The sequence below is a fragment of the Euphorbia lathyris genome, chromosome 2 (assembly GCF_963576675.1).
Source record: "Euphorbia lathyris chromosome 2, ddEupLath1.1, whole genome shotgun sequence".
NCBI classification, from domain to species: domain Eukaryota; kingdom Viridiplantae; phylum Streptophyta; class Magnoliopsida; order Malpighiales; family Euphorbiaceae; genus Euphorbia; species Euphorbia lathyris.
Genome location: NC_088911.1, coordinates 137,465,417 through 137,482,497, shown reverse-complemented (window position 1 = coordinate 137,482,497; position 17,081 = coordinate 137,465,417). Strand labels below are relative to the sequence as shown.

The following is a 17,081-nucleotide window of genomic DNA, read 5'->3' as shown; positions in this document are numbered from 1 at the left end:
TACTCCAAGGATGAGGACATCATGTGCAAGGTTTTCCCCACCACACTTTCCGCAAGTGCGCATGAGTGGTATCGAGGATTGGCCCCTGAGTCCATCGACTCCTTCAACCTATTGAAGGATCTTTTCCTCTCTAGATTTGCCACGGCAGCAAAGGTAAGGAAGATCAGCTCGGACCTCAACGGCCTCAAAAAGCGGACAACCGAGCCGCTGCGTAATTTCCTCTCTAGGTTCCACCACATGGCCTCTTAAGTCAAGGGCCTTAATCTGGAAGTAGCCCATGATGCCCTCGCAAAGGGCACCTCGTGTGAGCCCCTTAAACAAAAGTGCTTTAGGAAGATGGCCCAGTCATTCGAAGAACTCATGACCATAGCACAGACCTTCGTCCGTTACGATGACTGTGATCAGCCTGTAGGGTACGAGGAATCGGAAAAAGACAAGGCCAGAGGAGACTCCGGAAAAGAAGAGAAGGGAAAAGTGACCGAGGATGCCCGGGATGGAGGACGGAGCCGCAGGGATGCCCCTTTTCCATTTCCTCCGCGAGTAGAGTCGACAAACTCAAATCGCAGAGGTGACCGGTCCCGCGGAAAGGAAGTGCACTATGTCACTCAGAACCCGGCTCGAAGATACGCGCACCAGACCCCGCCAGCGGACAAGGGCAAGACCCACATCGAAAAGGAATACTGCAAATACCACAAGTCCTCCGGACACTCCACGGAGAACTATTATCAACTGTAGAAGGAAGTCGAACACATCACACACTAGGGTGCCCCACCGAGATCCCTTAGGCAAAGAGAGCAAAGCCCGAAGCAGCGTGACGTTGGCCAAGCCGAGGACCCGAAAAGACTAAGGTTTCATAGGGAGATTCATGTCATATGAGAAGGAGTACCAGCGCACTGCCCCCATTCCGAGACCTCCCGGAAGAGAAAGATAGCCGATCAGACCCTGACACTACAGCCACCGCTCTGAACCAGCCACTCGGAGACCCGCATCGTCACTATCAATATCGCCAGCTTTAAAGTACACCGAGTGCTAGTGGACATGGGAAGCTCAGTCAATTTGCTGACCTGGACAGCGTTGTGCGCCATGAAGAATACCCACACTGCCCTCCGCGCAGGAACTTTTTCCCTGGTAGGGCTATCCGAGATAGAAGTCCTCGTCAAAGGGATCATCTCTCTCCCTACGATCATCGGTCATGACGGAAGAGAGGTTGAAAGCGTCACCGAATGGGTAGTGGTGGACCTCCCCCTAGCCTACAACGCTATCGTCGAAAGACCCCTGCTAGCGAGCCTGAAGGCTATGATTAACGTCTCCGAGCTATGCCTGGTCCTACCACATCAGAGCGGCGAGATCACCATCCATGGAGACTGAATTCTGGTTAAGAAACTATAGTGGCAGGCAACTCAACCTCGGACAGCTCTGTATCTAGAGGACAATCTAATGGACATGAGGGGGTACAATCCCACTCCCATTGAGCCAGTTGTTAGACGAGGTGCCGCGGCCTAATCTCCCGGGCGGACCGGGGGGTGGACACCTCATGGCAACGTAAGCGGTGATTGGCGCCGAAAGCAACCAATCGTGGAATCAAGCTGCTCGGCAGGACCGGAGCTCGGAGATATGGAAGAGTCGCCACCCACGAATGGGAAAATGAACACCGATCCCTTGCGGGAGACCGGTGTGGGTTCGGAAAACTTAGGTACGAGCCGAGAAGGCTAGCTCCTTTCCGGAGAAAGGCTACTAGGCACCCCGACATCGCCCGGTTATGAACCACCGGCCTCCTACTCAGCATGTTAGGCGATAACGGACTAATCGTATACTTCTTTAAGTTTAAAATTCATTTGAAACTTTTTCTTTCTCTTTTTAGAAACCGTTTTGAGCATATATTATTGAAAAGCCACTTTAGTAAAGAATCACCCATTTACATCAATTTGATATACATACAAAGAGAGGGGAGGAAGAAAGAAGTGGTTTATTTACCACGGGATTTACATGTCGTGTTGCGTGTTAATTCTATACCAACTCATTTCCCCAAAACGAGTTTATTTACATGGTTCGTACCTTAATCGTCGTTGGAACGATTTAGGTACGTTTCAAAACCCCGTTTGATGAAGTCCGCCTGAATCGCCGTTGGAACGACTCAAGTGTTTGAAAACATTAAGGTAAAAACCTTTAATAAGAAAACGTGGTTAAGCATACAAGTCAATTTATTTTGTACAAATCATTTAAGAAAACGATTCAAAACTCTATTATTTATAATGAAAACGATTTTAATTACAAGGTTCGCTTAATCCATCGTTGGAACGGACTAAGGTTTTAAAACGTGGTGTTTTAAGAAACGATTTGAAATGTCAAGAAAACACTATTTATTTACATTAGGAACCTCTAAAAATCCATTAGTTCAAATAATTAACTTGAAAACTCTTTTTGTGATTTATTTTCCCCTTTTCACTCAATGGACTCTTTACTTGTCATAATTACAACAATAAACATATTAAATCAAAATTCACTCCCGAATAAAGCCCATTTGAAACATGGACCCCTAAATGGCCCAAAAGAATAAAGAAAATAATATAGGTATATATATACATTTTAGCCAAAAAAGGAAACATGAAATAAGGATAAGTGAAAAGATACTATATAATACATATATAAGGAATAATAATGAAAATACTAAGTATAATACATTTTTACTTTAAATATATGAAAATAATAAATAAAACCCCTAAATAAGAAAATATCATTTGTCCCCTAAATAGTTTTATCTAATAATAACTAATATAGCCCAAATAGCCCAAAACTATATATATACATACCTAATATAATTTAAATGTCAAAATAATATCCATTTATCCACAAAATGTCTACTAATTAATCACTCCCAAAACACCCAAGTAAATATCATTTTAAAATAAAATTCATTACCCTTTAAGTAAAGGAAAAAAAAAAGAAAAGATATATATACATATACTTATATTTAAAATAAAATATAAAAAAAAGATATATAAACATTCTAAATAACTATATGTACCAAATGTCTAAAAATAGTTTGAAAATATATATTACATAAATACACATATATATACAAAGGACCAAAAGCTTAAAAGTTAAGAAACAGGGACCAAAACAGCATTTTTTACATTCCAGCAGATTTACCGACGGAAAATCCGTCGGTAAACAGCAATTAGTGACAAAAACGGAAAATTACAGCAGCACTCCAATTGTTTCCAGATTTATTCAAAAGCTTTAAATTAAGTCTAACTCAATCGTTTTGGATTTCCGAACTACAAAAAATGAATCATAGTCAATAACGGAAGTTCCTAAAACGACGTTTTTATTTTAAAACATTATTTGGAAATTTTTTTAGTTAAAACTTATAATTACAACGTTTTCGATACGCGAACTACCTTTTAATCGGATCACGCACTACAAAAAAACTTACTATTGGGTACAATTTTCAGGGACAATCTAAATTTATTGTCTTCAAATCTTATTTCCAAATTAATGTTGGGGACTAAGTTTTTAATTGTCTTCAGTTGTTTTAATTTTAGAATTTAGGGACAGTTTTATAATAAAATTAAAATCTATTATTTAATATTAATATAGAGGGGACAACTCAAATTCCACGTTTTCAAAATTTCTCAAAACTTCAGCCGCCTAAGACTCCTTCTTCACCAAAAATTGTCGTTCTCCTCTCAATTATAATCGGTTCATGACTCCTCTCCTTCACCCTCGGATTCACCCGTCACCACCTCCAGTCCACATCTCGTCCACCACTGAAGCGTTATCCAGTTCAATTCTCATCTCTCAGTCGTTATGTGGTCGCTGGAAACTACCAGTCATTTATTTATTTCTGGTAATGCAATTAGTTTAAATCTACAAGTTCTAATTTCAAATCCATTTTATTTTCTGCAATTTTGTGCGCTTTAGGTATACGACTTGCTCCTAATTACAATAGATTCTAGTTCTATTGTACAATACCCATTTTCAATTTTGCATGTATTGCTCTTTTCCTTTTCGATTCAATCTCTCTCCCACTCTTAATTTTGATTATTTGGTCTTTGTTTAGTTATGTTAAAATTGATTAGGTATTGAAACTAGGTTTTATTGCATTTGGGATAGTTGCAACAATCTGATTTTGGGGGTTTTAATTTTAATTTTTTGGGGGTTTTAATTTCAGCGTAAGTATCTAGTTGATTAAGTATATATGATTTTGGGGTTTAAAATCGAAGGTATCTGTCGAATAGGCATAAAACATCAACTTTAGTTCAGAACTTGAAGGAAATGAGATATCACATTCCTGTTTGACATAATTGATTTGCATTTCTATTTGTGAGGCCGATCATTGTTGATTGTGTTGAATGGCAGTTATTGAGACCGAGTTGGTGATCGAGAAAGGCATTTGGGATAATTTATTTCCTTTGGAAGGAGGCAGCCATATGTATATGAAGTTGCAATTTATCCTCATTGAAGCAGATGTCAAGTATTCCTCTCATGGTATTGTTTCTCCTCCCTAGTTACTTAATAATTTTATTTCTTTGAAGCCCCTTTAGTGTGCTAGATTGCATAGCTTTTCTCTTATAAACAATTTGCAGATAGCACAGCAAATTAATGTACCCTTAGGGCCTTGAGCCTTTAACAACTATGCCTACATCTCTTACTCTCACACTACTTATTTCTTTTTCCTCTCATAAACTTTCCAAACCCGGGCCTATGTGTTGCTTAGTCCTTGTTCCTGTAGTCTGTGACCCTTATTGATGTCTCTACATCTAAGTGTCGGTAGAGGTATCAATAAGGGTTATTTTGTCTAGTAAGTTGGAGGCGCCTCCAATTCTTGATGGGTAGGCAGAACTTTTTATTGGTATTCTCTCTGCTGCAACCATTTTGCAGAGCGGATGGCTGAGAGGAAAACCTGGATGCATAGTAAGTTGATAAGTAGCTTTGGTGAGGATGGAAAAGTAATTCATGCTTTGTTTTACAAACCACTAAATCTCATAAAATTATTGTCAGTTGAAAATTTGGATTGTCACTAGAACAACGTCTTTTATTCAATAGAGTGGAAGGAAATAAACATAAAGATAAAGAAAGAAGCTGAATATTTTGGTGCTATTATTATAGACTTATAGTTCCATACATGGATAATTATGACCTTGTTGTGTTATAGACAGTTTCTGTTTGTGAATATGTTGGTGCTATTATTTAGTTCCATGCGTGGATAATTATGACCAAAAGTTGGAATTTGAACAGGCCTTCTTATTTCTATCTCTGCCACCTAGTTCTCTAAAATATTATTTGAAATGATATTCTTTAACTTGAACTTTATGAATATTTGTTATTTATTATGCTCTCAGTTCAGTAATATTACTTTCAATAATTTTACCATGTCAATTTTATAAATTGCAGTCACAATTCATGTCAAGTGGTTCTCCTGGAAAAGAGCACTGGATTGTCCTGTCCCAATAACTTTATGCTATGGCTCATATGATACACACAAGAACTTCTTGTTGCAAACAAAATTTGAAACTCTTGAGGCTAAGGAATTCGGCCTTGGGGACTCCGGAAGTGCTTGGTTAAAACTCAAATCAGACTGGTTTCTATAGGGTGAAATATGATGATGATGTTGCAGCTAGACTAAGATATGCCATAGCGAAGAAGTACCTGACTAAAACATATAGATTTGGAAATTTGGACATCTCACTTGCACTCACTTTGCTCTTTGATTTTTGAAAAAGAAGTTGACTTTTAGATGTATCTTCAACAGGAGTTTTGGATGACTCTTTTGCTCTTTGTATGGATTTTCACCAGTCTTTGACATCTTTGCTCACATTGATGGGTGTTTACAGGGAAAAAGTTGACTACACTGTGCTGTCAAACTTGATTAGTGTAAAAATGAGGATCAAGGCACTAGAGCTTCAAGTTTTTTTCTTTCTCCAACTTTGTACAGGAATATCATTATGAGTTCTTGTTTTCCTTCATTGGCGAATTTCATAAAAAGAATTAACAGACTTATCTGCTGCAGATAGTAAACCAGCTTTCTCAGCTTTGCTCAAAAGTTTCAATTTCTCCACCCTTGTTAGGAGCTTTATTGGAGGTGAGTTCTGCAATAAAGTTTTGTTCTTTAGAATAAGAAAGAAAAATACTCCATATGTCTCTTGCATAATAGTAATTAGAAATCAGGGAGAGTAAAAATAGACCTTTTTGGAGCAAGTAGTTTTTGCACTAGATGGTAATGGCTTCTGGGTAGCCATGGATTTGATGAGAAGAGGTGCATAATTGGAATAGTTATTATATAGAATTGCAGGATTCATTTTAGGAGATGAATACAGAAAAGGAATGGCTCTGCTACCATAAACTGATGTGCTTTTCATCTTTTTACAGTATCAAAAAATGAAGGAATGAATGAGTGATTGAGAAATGAAGGCATCTGAGTGATTGATTGGCATTGGGTTGTCCACCTGGTATATTCTGAAAAATCTGTTATTCAGTTTTCCATCTGCATGATAAATTTAGGCTGGTAGATTACTCCCTTGCATTTTGGAAAAGACATAGAGTGATTTTATGAGTGAAGTAAGACCAACTTCGGGTGAGAGAGAGCAAAAGTAATATGTATGAGCTAGTGCATTGTTATTTTTCCAGTTCATTGAACACATTTGTTAGATAGACTAGTTCATTGTTGATATATCTTTATAACAGATGCATAACTCTGTAGCAGACCGTTGTGACATATCTAATCTGCTCTGTTGATATGGATATAGATTCTATTAGTTTAAGCAAAGAATTGGGATGTCGGCAACAACCATTTGGTATGTACTATAAAAGAATTGATATGTTTTGAAGGTTGCTTCCCTGCACTTCGCAACCTATAAGTTTCATTCATTCAGCGTATTTGGAGTTGATCCATGACCACTTGATCGAGAACTCGAAGTCGATATTGGCAGCTCATGAAGTTTTTGAATCAAAGTAAGCAGGGATGTTTGTTACACTGGATAAGCTACCGTTGCATAATGCTTTGTTACTCGAATCGCAGGAGCTTTCTTCATTTATTCTATGTCAATATTTATCATCTACATGTTCACTGGCACAAATTATGATTGGTTTTAGCACTAATTTGAGGCTTAATTAGGCATATTAATTCCATCTTATATTTTCTGTTGGTTTTCAGTTGTGTTTCTGCAGGAAACGTTCTGATTATCTTGCTTCCTATAAGGTAAATGGCATGATTCGGGGCCTAAACGTTCTGATTAATTGCTTTATATTGTCTTTTCTCATAAAACACACCATTCTTTGATAACATTATAGGTGAGAAATTTAGGTTCTACAGTAAATTTAGGTTCTCAAATACGATTGCTTTGTCAAAAATCTTTCAGGTATGAATTCATCAGGATTGGACCAAATATTGGGGTCTCTGTGCAATTTCCAAAAATTTGTAAAGAGACGAGTTCCTTTGGGAATAAAGTATTTAGATATGTAGCAACCTTCAGCTGCCTGACGTGGAACTCCTAATGGAGTAGCAGGGTATAATCGCAGTGTTTCCTTAATCAGTCCTCCGATACTTCAGTTTCTCAATATCATCAACTTGTACGGATTGATTCTTTCCAATTTTCTGGTCTAGTTCTTCTTGAGCTCTCTCCATTGCATTTCTGTTGTTCCACAAGTTGCATAATGCCCATATTATAGTGATTGCTGTGGTGTCTGAGGCTGCAATAACAATTTCCTGCAATAATGATAATATGGGGTTTAAAATATATGTATATATTCTGCTTAATCAAGTCAAGTCTTTCTTACAAAAAATGATATTTGTTACCGTAATTGTTGCTTTGATTATGGTTTCTTGTTTAAGCCCCAAGGAATCATCATCCTCGATCACAGATAGCATAACATCGATGAAGTCTTTTCTATCTTCATTTTCATTTTCATTTTTCTTCAACTTATGCTCTTCTATCCAACTCTCTACTATTGAATCCACTTCCTCTGTTACTTGCTTCATTGTCTTCACCACTCATTTGACATCCAACCATCCAATAAATGGAATTAAATCCCCAGGAACAAACACAAAGTCTCTCATAATTTGTTTAAGAGGACGCACCTTTTCATCTTCTCCGCCACAATCGATGAATCTCTTACTTGCTACCATTCTCGTAACCATATTAAGAACCATGTTTTCAATATGTTCACTCATGTTAATCTTTTCACTAGTAGCTTTGTTCACTCATGTTTTTTGCTATTGATGCTGAAACTGTGATGTTCTTTGCTAGTGCTTCTAAAGCAGTTGACATTCTGAAGGCATATGAAGGGGCATTAGGAGATGGCTATCCTCACCAAAATACTCTAGATAACGAACGATGTGAGCATGGAGAAATGCTTTTATACAAGGTATTATTGTAAACTTTAAACATGTAGCTCATTTTCTCTGATACATCCTTTCAGTTTTGTATTTTGGATTCTTACACTCTGTTTGTTCGTTTCCTTTATTAGACCTTATCAAAAGCTCATATTGACTGGGAAATCTTTATGTGCATGGTGTTTCACATTGGACTTCTTTTATTCTTTTCCTCTGCCACAACTTGTCAATTATAGAACATATGATCTTTTTGGCTGTAACTGCAGCTTGCTTAATAGCCTTTGGATTGCGATAAGTTTTGAGTCCTAAGGATAAATTTTGAGTTTTGAGTCTTGATATGTGTATTGTTTGTATCTATACGTGACAAGTGTATTGCTTGTGATTTTCTTATGTGTGCTTGCAGGACTTGCGATCATAGACCAATGGCAGGAGTTAGAATGATGTCTATAATACATCAAGTGCATTTTGCTTCAAGTATTCAAAAGGAAGCACAATATTGGCTGCTAGAGAAAATAGTGATAAGAATATAGAGGTGCATTGAGCTATCATTTTGTAAGTTATACCAATGTTGCTTTTCATCTATCATTTTAATGCCCTTTTTTAGTCAATGTTGTTTATGTTGGCTTACTTATCATTTTGGGAGTTCTTTTGCCCTTCTAAATTTGGTGAAAAATGTTATTTTTCAGAAGTGAGGATTTTGAATCAGAAAGATCGTGTGCATGTCTCTGACGAAATGGAATGTTGGGTAAGTGTGTATTATATTATTATTTTATGAAGAAATGGAATGTTGAGTAAGTGTGTATTATATTATTATTTTGTAGTATTTAGCATTTACTTGCTTACATATTTTGTAGTAGCTCCCTTCAATCCAAAAAATCATATTTTACTTTTAGTTTTCTGTAAACTTTATGACAGAATTGTTAAGGAAAAATAGGCTTTTTGTTTATTGGGAGGACAATAAATTTAGCTCTGATGCTTATTGTTGAGTGCTGGAAAGCCGCCAATTACATTTGTAATGTTGGGTTCTTCAGGGCAGCAGGGCAGCAGGGCCGCTGGCTGATGAGGTATCAAGTTCTAAACTTCATGCATGTATTATTAAAAGTTAATTATGTTGATGAATTTGGGTTTGTATCTAGTCTTTGGTTAATAACTTATGCATCATGTGACATTCATCTTTCCTTGTACGTTATGGATTTATACTTGAACTAGTATTATAAGTTTATCTGATCTTTTTTTTTATGTTGATGATTTTTGTCATGGTGCAGTTTGCCTTATTACTTGGGAATTAGGACTTAAGTGTGTTAAAAAGTCTTACACTATAATCTTATGGTGCTCATAGGTCACAACATAAATTTTAGACATACAATTGTCACTTCCTTTGCTTCGAGTGACATATCCGGGCTTCAAACTGCTTATGTTTTTTTATACTTTATGCTTAACCCTTTGTAATAATTCTATTATCTTTTTTTATTGCTTTTGGAGACAGAAACCGGTCCCTTGAGAATAGAGATAAAAATCGTCTCTTATGCAGGGGGACAACAGTCGTCCTTTTATTTGGAGATAGAAAAACGTCCCTAAGAATAGGGACATAAGTCGTCTCCTTTGCATAGGGACGACAATTGTCCCTTTTTTCGGAGACAAAAATACGTCCCTTAAGAATAGGGACAAAAGTCGTCTCCTTTGCATAAGGACGACAATTGTCCCTTTCTTCAGAGACAAAAAAACGTCCTTTAAGAATAAGGACAAAAGTCGTCTCTTTTGGATAGGAACGACAATCGTCCTTCAATACGGGGACGACAATCGTCCATTGAAACGAGGACGACATTTGTCTCTCTTGTTTGGGACGACAATCATCCCACAAAATAGGGACGACATCAACTTTTTTGTCCCCTATAGCATCGGGTATGCTCGCATAGGGGACAGAACAAAGGGACGGAATTTTTTGTCCCCAAAAGCATAGGGGACAATTTTTCTTATTTTTGGGGACAATTTTAACCGTCCTCAATAGTAATTTTTTTGTAGTGACGGTTCGTATTGGGATATCAAAATGAGGTTTTTTACTTCAAAACAAAACCGAACGTTTATCTAACAAGAGACGGGAATTAAATAAATACGAAAAATTAAATAAAACGTGATAAATAAATAAATGACAAAATAAATAAAATTATAACATAAAAATAAATAAAGGAAAAGAAATAAATTAAATAAAATAAAACGAGTCTAGTCCTCGGATAATACCTCAAGTTCGGTATCTGACAGTCGAAGCCGATTGATTCCACGAGTCGTGATTTTCCGGTTTTTTGTGTTTTTTAGTAAAAATTTAACTTTGGGAAAATTTGGATTTTTTTGGGAAAAAAAATATTTTCTCCAAAAAATTGACTTTCTCTCTCTAAAAATGTTTAGAGTGAGAAAGCTCCAAAGAAATCCCTTTCTTTTTTTTTCTCAAATGCATGGGGATCCGTGCCTTTTATAGACAAACGGATCCCCGGCGAAATGGGCGACGCCCGAAAAGAATCGGGCGTCGCCCAAGGGGGTTGGGCGGCCGCCCAAGGCATGTTGGGCGGCCGCCCAACCTCACGTTGGGCTATCGCCCAACATTGTTGGGCGAGCGCCCAACGCAAGGTTGGGCGTTCGCCCGACGTCGGTGGGTGCTCGCCCAACGGCCGCCGGGGCGCGCACGCCCTGCGGCCGTCGAGCGTGCGTTCCGTGCCGTCCGGCGCCCACGCGTCGCGGCCGTCGAACGCGCGTTCCGCGCTGCCGGGCGCACATGTCCCGTGGCCGACGAGAGCGCGCTCCGCGCCACCGGGCCCGTGCAACGCTCGGACGTTGAGCGCGCGCCACTTGTGGTTGGATGCGTGCATCCGACGGACGTCGAGCGGGCGTCCGACTGTCGTCGACCGCATGTCGGATGCCGTTAAGCGCTCGCACCATGCCGCTAAGCATTCGCGAGCCACCCCATTGGCAACAGCGACCCACCATAACTCTTTCTTCCTTATTATGTACTTATCATTCTTTATATATGTTTTGTTTTTCAAAACTTCCGGAATCAATCGCTTCAACCGTCTTGTTTTCAGGTTTTCGTCACAGGTCCTCCGACTCGGTGTCTACAGTTGTCCCTACTTTGCTATTTTGACAGTGATGTGTGTGTTTTGAAAACGTTTTTTGCTAACGCACACATGCAATGTAAAACATATAAAAAGTAAAAGACACGTAAAGAGTAGGAGGGAGAATACCTGACCTTCGCGCTGCGCGCTCCGGTGTTGTTTGTCGATTCTTTCCAGCCTTGCCTCTGAATCGGCCGTCGGTGGATGTTTTTCTCTCGGAATCTAGCGTACGTTGACTATGGGTAAGAATGGCTCAAAAGCAACCTCGGTCGTGGACCGTAGGTAAGATGGCTAAAAAGCTACCTCGGTCGTGAACCGTAGGTAAGATGGCTAAAAAGCTACCTCGGTCGTGAACCGTAGGTAAGATGGCTAAAAAGCTACCTCGATCGTGAACCGTAGGTAAGATGGCTAAAAAGCTACCTCGGTCGTGAACCGTAGGTAAGATGGCTAAAGAGCTACCTCGGTCGTGAACCGTAGGTAAGATGGCTAAAAAGCTACCTCGGTCGTGAACCGTAGGTAAGATGGCTAAAAAGCTACTTCGGTCGTGAACCGTAGGTAAGATGGCTAAAAAGCTACCTCGGTCGTGAACCGTAGGTAAGATGGCTAAAGAGCTACCTCGGTCGCGAACCGTAGGTAAGATGGCTAAAAAGCTACATCGGTTGTGAACCGTAGGTAAGATGGCTCAAGGGCAGAAAAGTTATTTCTAACGATTCTGAATTCTTTTAAAACACCATTGTCTGGAGCTAGTGTCTCGGAGGTTTAATGGGAACGTGTTTTGGTCTGGAATGATATAGACTAATGATTATTTTTCTGTTGACTGTTGTCTATATTTTGACTGGTGTCACTGTTCTGTAAAAATTGGCTGTTGTCTGGAGTTCATATCTTGACAGTATTGGTTGCTGTCTGGGAGAAATGCAGGCTGAAACGGACTGCAAATCGGAGGTCTGTGCACCTGGTAATTAATTATTTACTTTTTACCTTTATGTCACATCGTACTTTTTTCATTATTTACGGGAATGCCATTCCCTCTTCCTATATAAGGTGGTGGGGTTTCATTTCAACCCCACACCTTCTCTCTCTTCTTTCTCTCTCTAGACTTTGATTTGGATTATCCTCGGGATGGATTTGGATGAATGCGATGGCACGAGAGGCATGGATGAGGTTTACATGAACCTAGATAGAGTGGACCCTTTCCACGACCCTACGACGCATCTGAGCCGGACACGCTGCAACGAGGTAAGTGATTTCTCACTTTCGTTTGATTCAAATTCTAGGCTTTAGTATTCCTATCCGAACATGATTTGCATGCTAACTTTTAGATTGCCTTAGAGGACTTTAGCTAGAAAACATGAATTTCTTCACTTACAAGTAACACTTGTTTGTTTCTGTGTACGAACGCGCGTTATATGCGTGTGAGTAGTAACCCTGCGAATTCCTGCATGCTAACAGTAAAAATAACGTGAATAGTAAAAACGTGAATATCGCACGCGAATAGTAAAAACGTGAATAGTGACAACTTAACTAATGCACGTGAATAGTGAAAAACTTAACTAATGCATGTGAATAGTAAAACTTAACTAATGCACGTGAATAGTAAAAACGTGAATAGTGAATAGTAAAAACGTGAATAGTGAAAACTTAACTAATGCACATGAATAGTAAAAACGTGAATAGTGCACGTGAATAGTAAAAAAATGTGAATAGTGAAAACTTAACTAATGCACGTGAATGGTAAACTTAACCTATGCTCCTTGTCAATGCGGACGAGAGTGGACTAAAGAATTAACTAAACCTTACATGAGCGATCCTAAAGGAGAGACTTTTATAGAAAGTTGGCCCTAATTGACCAGATGTCTCTAGGTTAGATAATGAAAGAATACCTAGTCTTAACGCGTTTTCATCAATCGTACGCTTTAGGAATCGTATTTAAATTTTCCTGTCTTGTTCTTTCTAGTTCATCGAGATTTCCGGGACTACGGCCGAGATTCATTCGTGGTATGCTAGGCTAGGCGCCGCGGCGAGAGCCCGTGTGCGCGAGTTGGGCTTCGAGCCCTTTATTTCAGCGCTGCCCTGCACCAACGGGGTGTGTGATCGTTTTGGCCTACGTGCCTTATGCGAGCGGTGGGTTGACTCGACCCACACCTTCCATCTTTCCTTTGGGGAGATGACCATCTCGCCCAGAGATTTCTCTTTGTTGACGGGGCTGCGGGGGAGCAGCACTCCAGTTCCCTTTCATTTTGACCTGATGCAACCGCGGGTTGACCTCGCTAGGCTTGCTGCTTTGATTGGGCCGGGAGTTTGTCTAGGCGCCAGATCTACTCCGGCGAAGTTTATTTCTACTGCGAGCCTTTTGAGTCGCCGAGATTTTTGCGAGACAGACGATACTGACTTGGCAGTTCGTAGTTTCTTAGTGTATACTCTGAGCGAGACGATTTTCCACACCAAGGGCGGAAAGGTACACGCGGGTCTTATTCAGGCACTCAGTGATTTGGATACGGCGGCTTCCTATGATTGGGCGGGGGCAGGTCTAGCCTTTCTATATAAATTTTTGGATCTGACTTGCCGGAAGCGCAAGGACTTCGGTGGTTACACCTTTGCCCTGCTGGTACGTGACGCGCCCCTGACTCGCCCATTTTATCTTCTTTGCGCTTTTCACACTTATAATCTTTGTTTTTATCGCAGGTTTGGGCGTATGAGAGGCGGATTCTTCCCAGCCAGTCTCGGCCTCGGCCACGAGTACCGAGGCTCCCTCTTATGACCCGATGGAGAGATTTTGACCTAGGCACCGAGAGGAGACGGACGGTGGCGCGGCTCCTAGATTGGACCCTGGGACAGGTAGATGTCGTCTAGTCGTGCTAGATTCTTGTTTGAACCGTTCTGACTTTCTCTTTGTGTTTTTTTTTTTAGATTAAGTTCAGGTGGGACGACCTTGACTTCGGTCCCGATTACATGTATGTATCTGTGATCCAGGAGCAGCAGTGCGTGCTCACCGGCCCCTGCGTGCGGGCATGGTATTTGGGGGACCGAGGCATCACCGGGGTTAGTGATGCACACTGGACACCGGGCGAGATTCCCGTTTCCATGTTCGTGGTGCGGACCATGCCCCTGTCGGTCATCCGTCAGGACTTGACCCGTCGGTTTGTCGGTAGAGAGGTGTGGGTTCATACCGGGGGCCGTGATCCCTACCTATCGACTCTGTTAAGCGCGAGGGATGCCCCAGCGGCGGCGATGGAGGTGGATCCCGTGGCAGACGTATTCTCGCGGGAGGCTGTCGCGGTAGTCTTCGGTCAGGAGGAGGTCCCGGTGAGTGGTTCAGCCTATTTACCTTTATTCATGAGATGGTCAGCGGTATTTATTGTGTTTTTATTTGCAGGAGGGGTCCTGGAGGAACGCTCATCTGTCGGACTTCTTTGACGGCACTCGAGCTCAGACATCTGCGGGCGAGCCACCCTACTATATCGGCGAGTCCTCCAGTGCTGCCCGACTGGAGAGGTCCTCCTTCTGTGTGCCCGTTCCGGACTACGGGAGAGATTTCGCCACCGTTTCCGGGGCAGCCTATGCGGGTGTCGAGATGGCTCCTCCCCTCTTCACATCGTGGGTGCCATTTGACCCTCCCGACGCTTCGCAGACTACGAGAGAGACTTGTACAGATTATGTGGGACTATCCGGTTACCTCCGAGACCGCCTCAGCTTGCGCTGTACCGATCACCTGGTATGTATCCTTACTTTATTTTAGTGTAGTGGAATGCATGCATGTATGTATGATTTCTGTTCTTGCCTATGCTGCTTCGTTTTTTCTCTTTTTTTTTCACATCTTTTTTTCTTCTTTTTTTTTCTTTTTTAGAGCGATCTTCACGCCCATGAGCAGAGACAGAGTGAGTCGGTGCGGGAGGCCGATGCCAGGGTTGGCCAGGTGTACCAAGAGCGGAACGACCACTGGTCGGAGGTGATACGGAGGGAGACTGCTGGACGTCTTGTCGTTGAGGAGAGGGCATGTGATGAGACGATTGGACGCCTCGCTGCCGAGGAGAGGGTGCATGTTGAGACCACAGGACGCCTCGCTGCCGAGGAGAGAGCACGAGTTGCTAAGGAGAGGCTCCGAGTTACCGAGGAGACCTTATCTGCGGAGCGGGCATCGCACTTGAGGGAGTTTGAGGCCTACTGGGACTTCCCTCCATATTAGGCTCATTATGTATTGCTTCGTGGTTTTCATTAGAGTTACCCCGATGTATAGCTGATGTATAGGGAGTAGGGTGGATAGTAGGTAGGTTTTTTTTTTGTGAACAGTAAGATAGGAAATGTATAACTCATGATTCATATTACCATACATTCAGTAGATTATGATGATTCCAATCGTTCTCGTCAAATATATTCATGCCTTTATTTATTTACAAACAACGGAAATACTTAGCCTCTTATACATTGTTTTTGTAACTGCTCAAGTTATAACTATTGTTGCCAGGACCCGCCTTTCGGTTTTCGGATCCCGGTGATTTTTCTCCTCTCCTTTTACTATCCCGGAATTTTTAAATGAGTGCCCTTTCGGGTTTTCACCCATTGGGATTTCCCTTATTGTTGCATAGGTCGCCCTTTGCGAGTTTTCAACCTATCGGGAATTTTTCTTTCTTTTTCTCTTTTTTTTTTACGAAAAGTATTTCTTAAGCCTATCCAGGTTGGTAGGTTCGGAGAATTCCATGCCGTCCATGGTAGTTAACTTCACCGCTCCTTTGCATACGGAGGGAGACTGCTGGACGTCTTGTCGTTGAGGAGAGGGCATGTGATGAGACGATTGGACGCCTCGCTGCCGAGGAGAGGGTGCATGTTGAGACCACAGGACGCCTCGCTGCCGAGGAGAGAGCACGAGTTGCTAAGGAGAGGCTCCGAGTTACCGAGGAGACCTTATCTGCGGAGCGGGCATCGCACTTGAGGGAGTTTGAGGCCTACTGGGACTTCCCTCCATATTAGGCTCATTATGTATTGCTTCGTGGTTTTCATTAGAGTTACCCCGATGTATAGCTGATGTATAGGGAGTGGGGTGGATAGTAGGTAGGTTTTTTTTTTGTGAACAGTAAGATAGGAAATGTATAACTCATGATTCATATTACCATACATTCAGTAGATTATGATGATTCCAATCGTTCTCGTCAAATATATTCATGCCTTTATTTATTTACAAACAACAGAAATACTTAGCCTCTTATACATTGTTTTTGTAACTGCTCAAGTTATAACTATTGTTACCAGGACCCGCCTTTCGGTTTTCGGATCCCGGTGATTTTTCTCCTCTCCTTTTACTATCCCGGAATTTTTAAATGAGTGTCCTTTCGGGTTTTCACCCATTGGGATTTCCCTTATTGTTGCATAGGTCGCCCTTTGCGAGTTTTCAACCTATCGGGAATTTTTCTTTCTTTTTCTCTTTTTTTTTTTTTTACGAAAAGTATTTCTTAAGCCTATCCAGGTTGGTAGGTTTGGAGAATTCCATGCCGTCCATGGTAGTTAACTTCACCGCTCCTTTGCTTAGTATCTTCTTCACGACGAATGGCCCTTCCCAGTTAGGTTTAAACTTGCCCCTAGGGTCGGTGTGCGTCACACGAATCTGTTTCAGCACCAAATCTCCTTCTTTGATAGGACTGGTCTTGACC

At 41.1% G+C, this 17,081-nt stretch overlaps 1 protein-coding gene across 17 annotated transcripts; it reads left to right on the top strand.

The window, feature by feature from the left end:
- The first annotated feature begins 3,634 nt into the window (after positions 1-3,634).
- Positions 3,635-15,818, top strand: LOC136220071 (uncharacterized). 17 transcript variants are annotated; one of them, XM_066007759.1, is made up of 19 exons: positions 3,635-3,850; positions 4,363-4,491; positions 5,398-5,648; positions 5,838-5,910; positions 6,014-6,085; positions 6,373-6,954; positions 7,157-7,201; positions 7,362-7,572; positions 8,250-8,367; positions 8,739-8,887; positions 9,022-9,080; positions 9,367-9,399; positions 12,315-12,381; positions 12,535-12,675; positions 13,394-14,044; positions 14,122-14,274; positions 14,347-14,742; positions 14,813-15,151; positions 15,284-15,818. In XM_066007759.1, exons 11-19 carry the CDS (start codon positions 9,055-9,057, stop codon positions 15,620-15,622), a joined length of 2,145 nt encoding a protein of 714 aa, XP_065863831.1. In that variant the 5' UTR covers positions 3,635-3,850; positions 4,363-4,491; positions 5,398-5,648; positions 5,838-5,910; positions 6,014-6,085; positions 6,373-6,954; positions 7,157-7,201; positions 7,362-7,572; positions 8,250-8,367; positions 8,739-8,887; positions 9,022-9,054; the 3' UTR covers positions 15,623-15,818. The 17 variants fall into 17 exon arrangements, with proteins under 17 accessions (XP_065863831.1, XP_065863830.1, XP_065863832.1 ...); XM_066007758.1 differs by having other exon boundaries at positions 5,398-6,085; positions 6,373-6,452; positions 6,750-6,797; positions 6,876-6,954; XM_066007760.1 differs by lacking the exon at positions 5,398-5,648.
- Positions 15,819-17,081: the final 1,263 nt, after the last annotated feature.

Coding starts and splice junctions, on each gene's coding strand:
- LOC136220071 (XM_066007760.1), top strand. CDS start 9,055: ATGTCTCTGACGAAATGGAATGTTGG. Junction 9,081..9,366: donor CTGACGAAATGGAATGTTGG/GTAAGTGTGTAT, acceptor TGGGTTCTTCAG/GGCAGCAGGGCAGCAGGGCC. Junction 12,382..12,534: donor AAACGGACTGCAAATCGGAG/GTCTGTGCACCT, acceptor TTCTCTCTCTAG/ACTTTGATTTGGATTATCCT.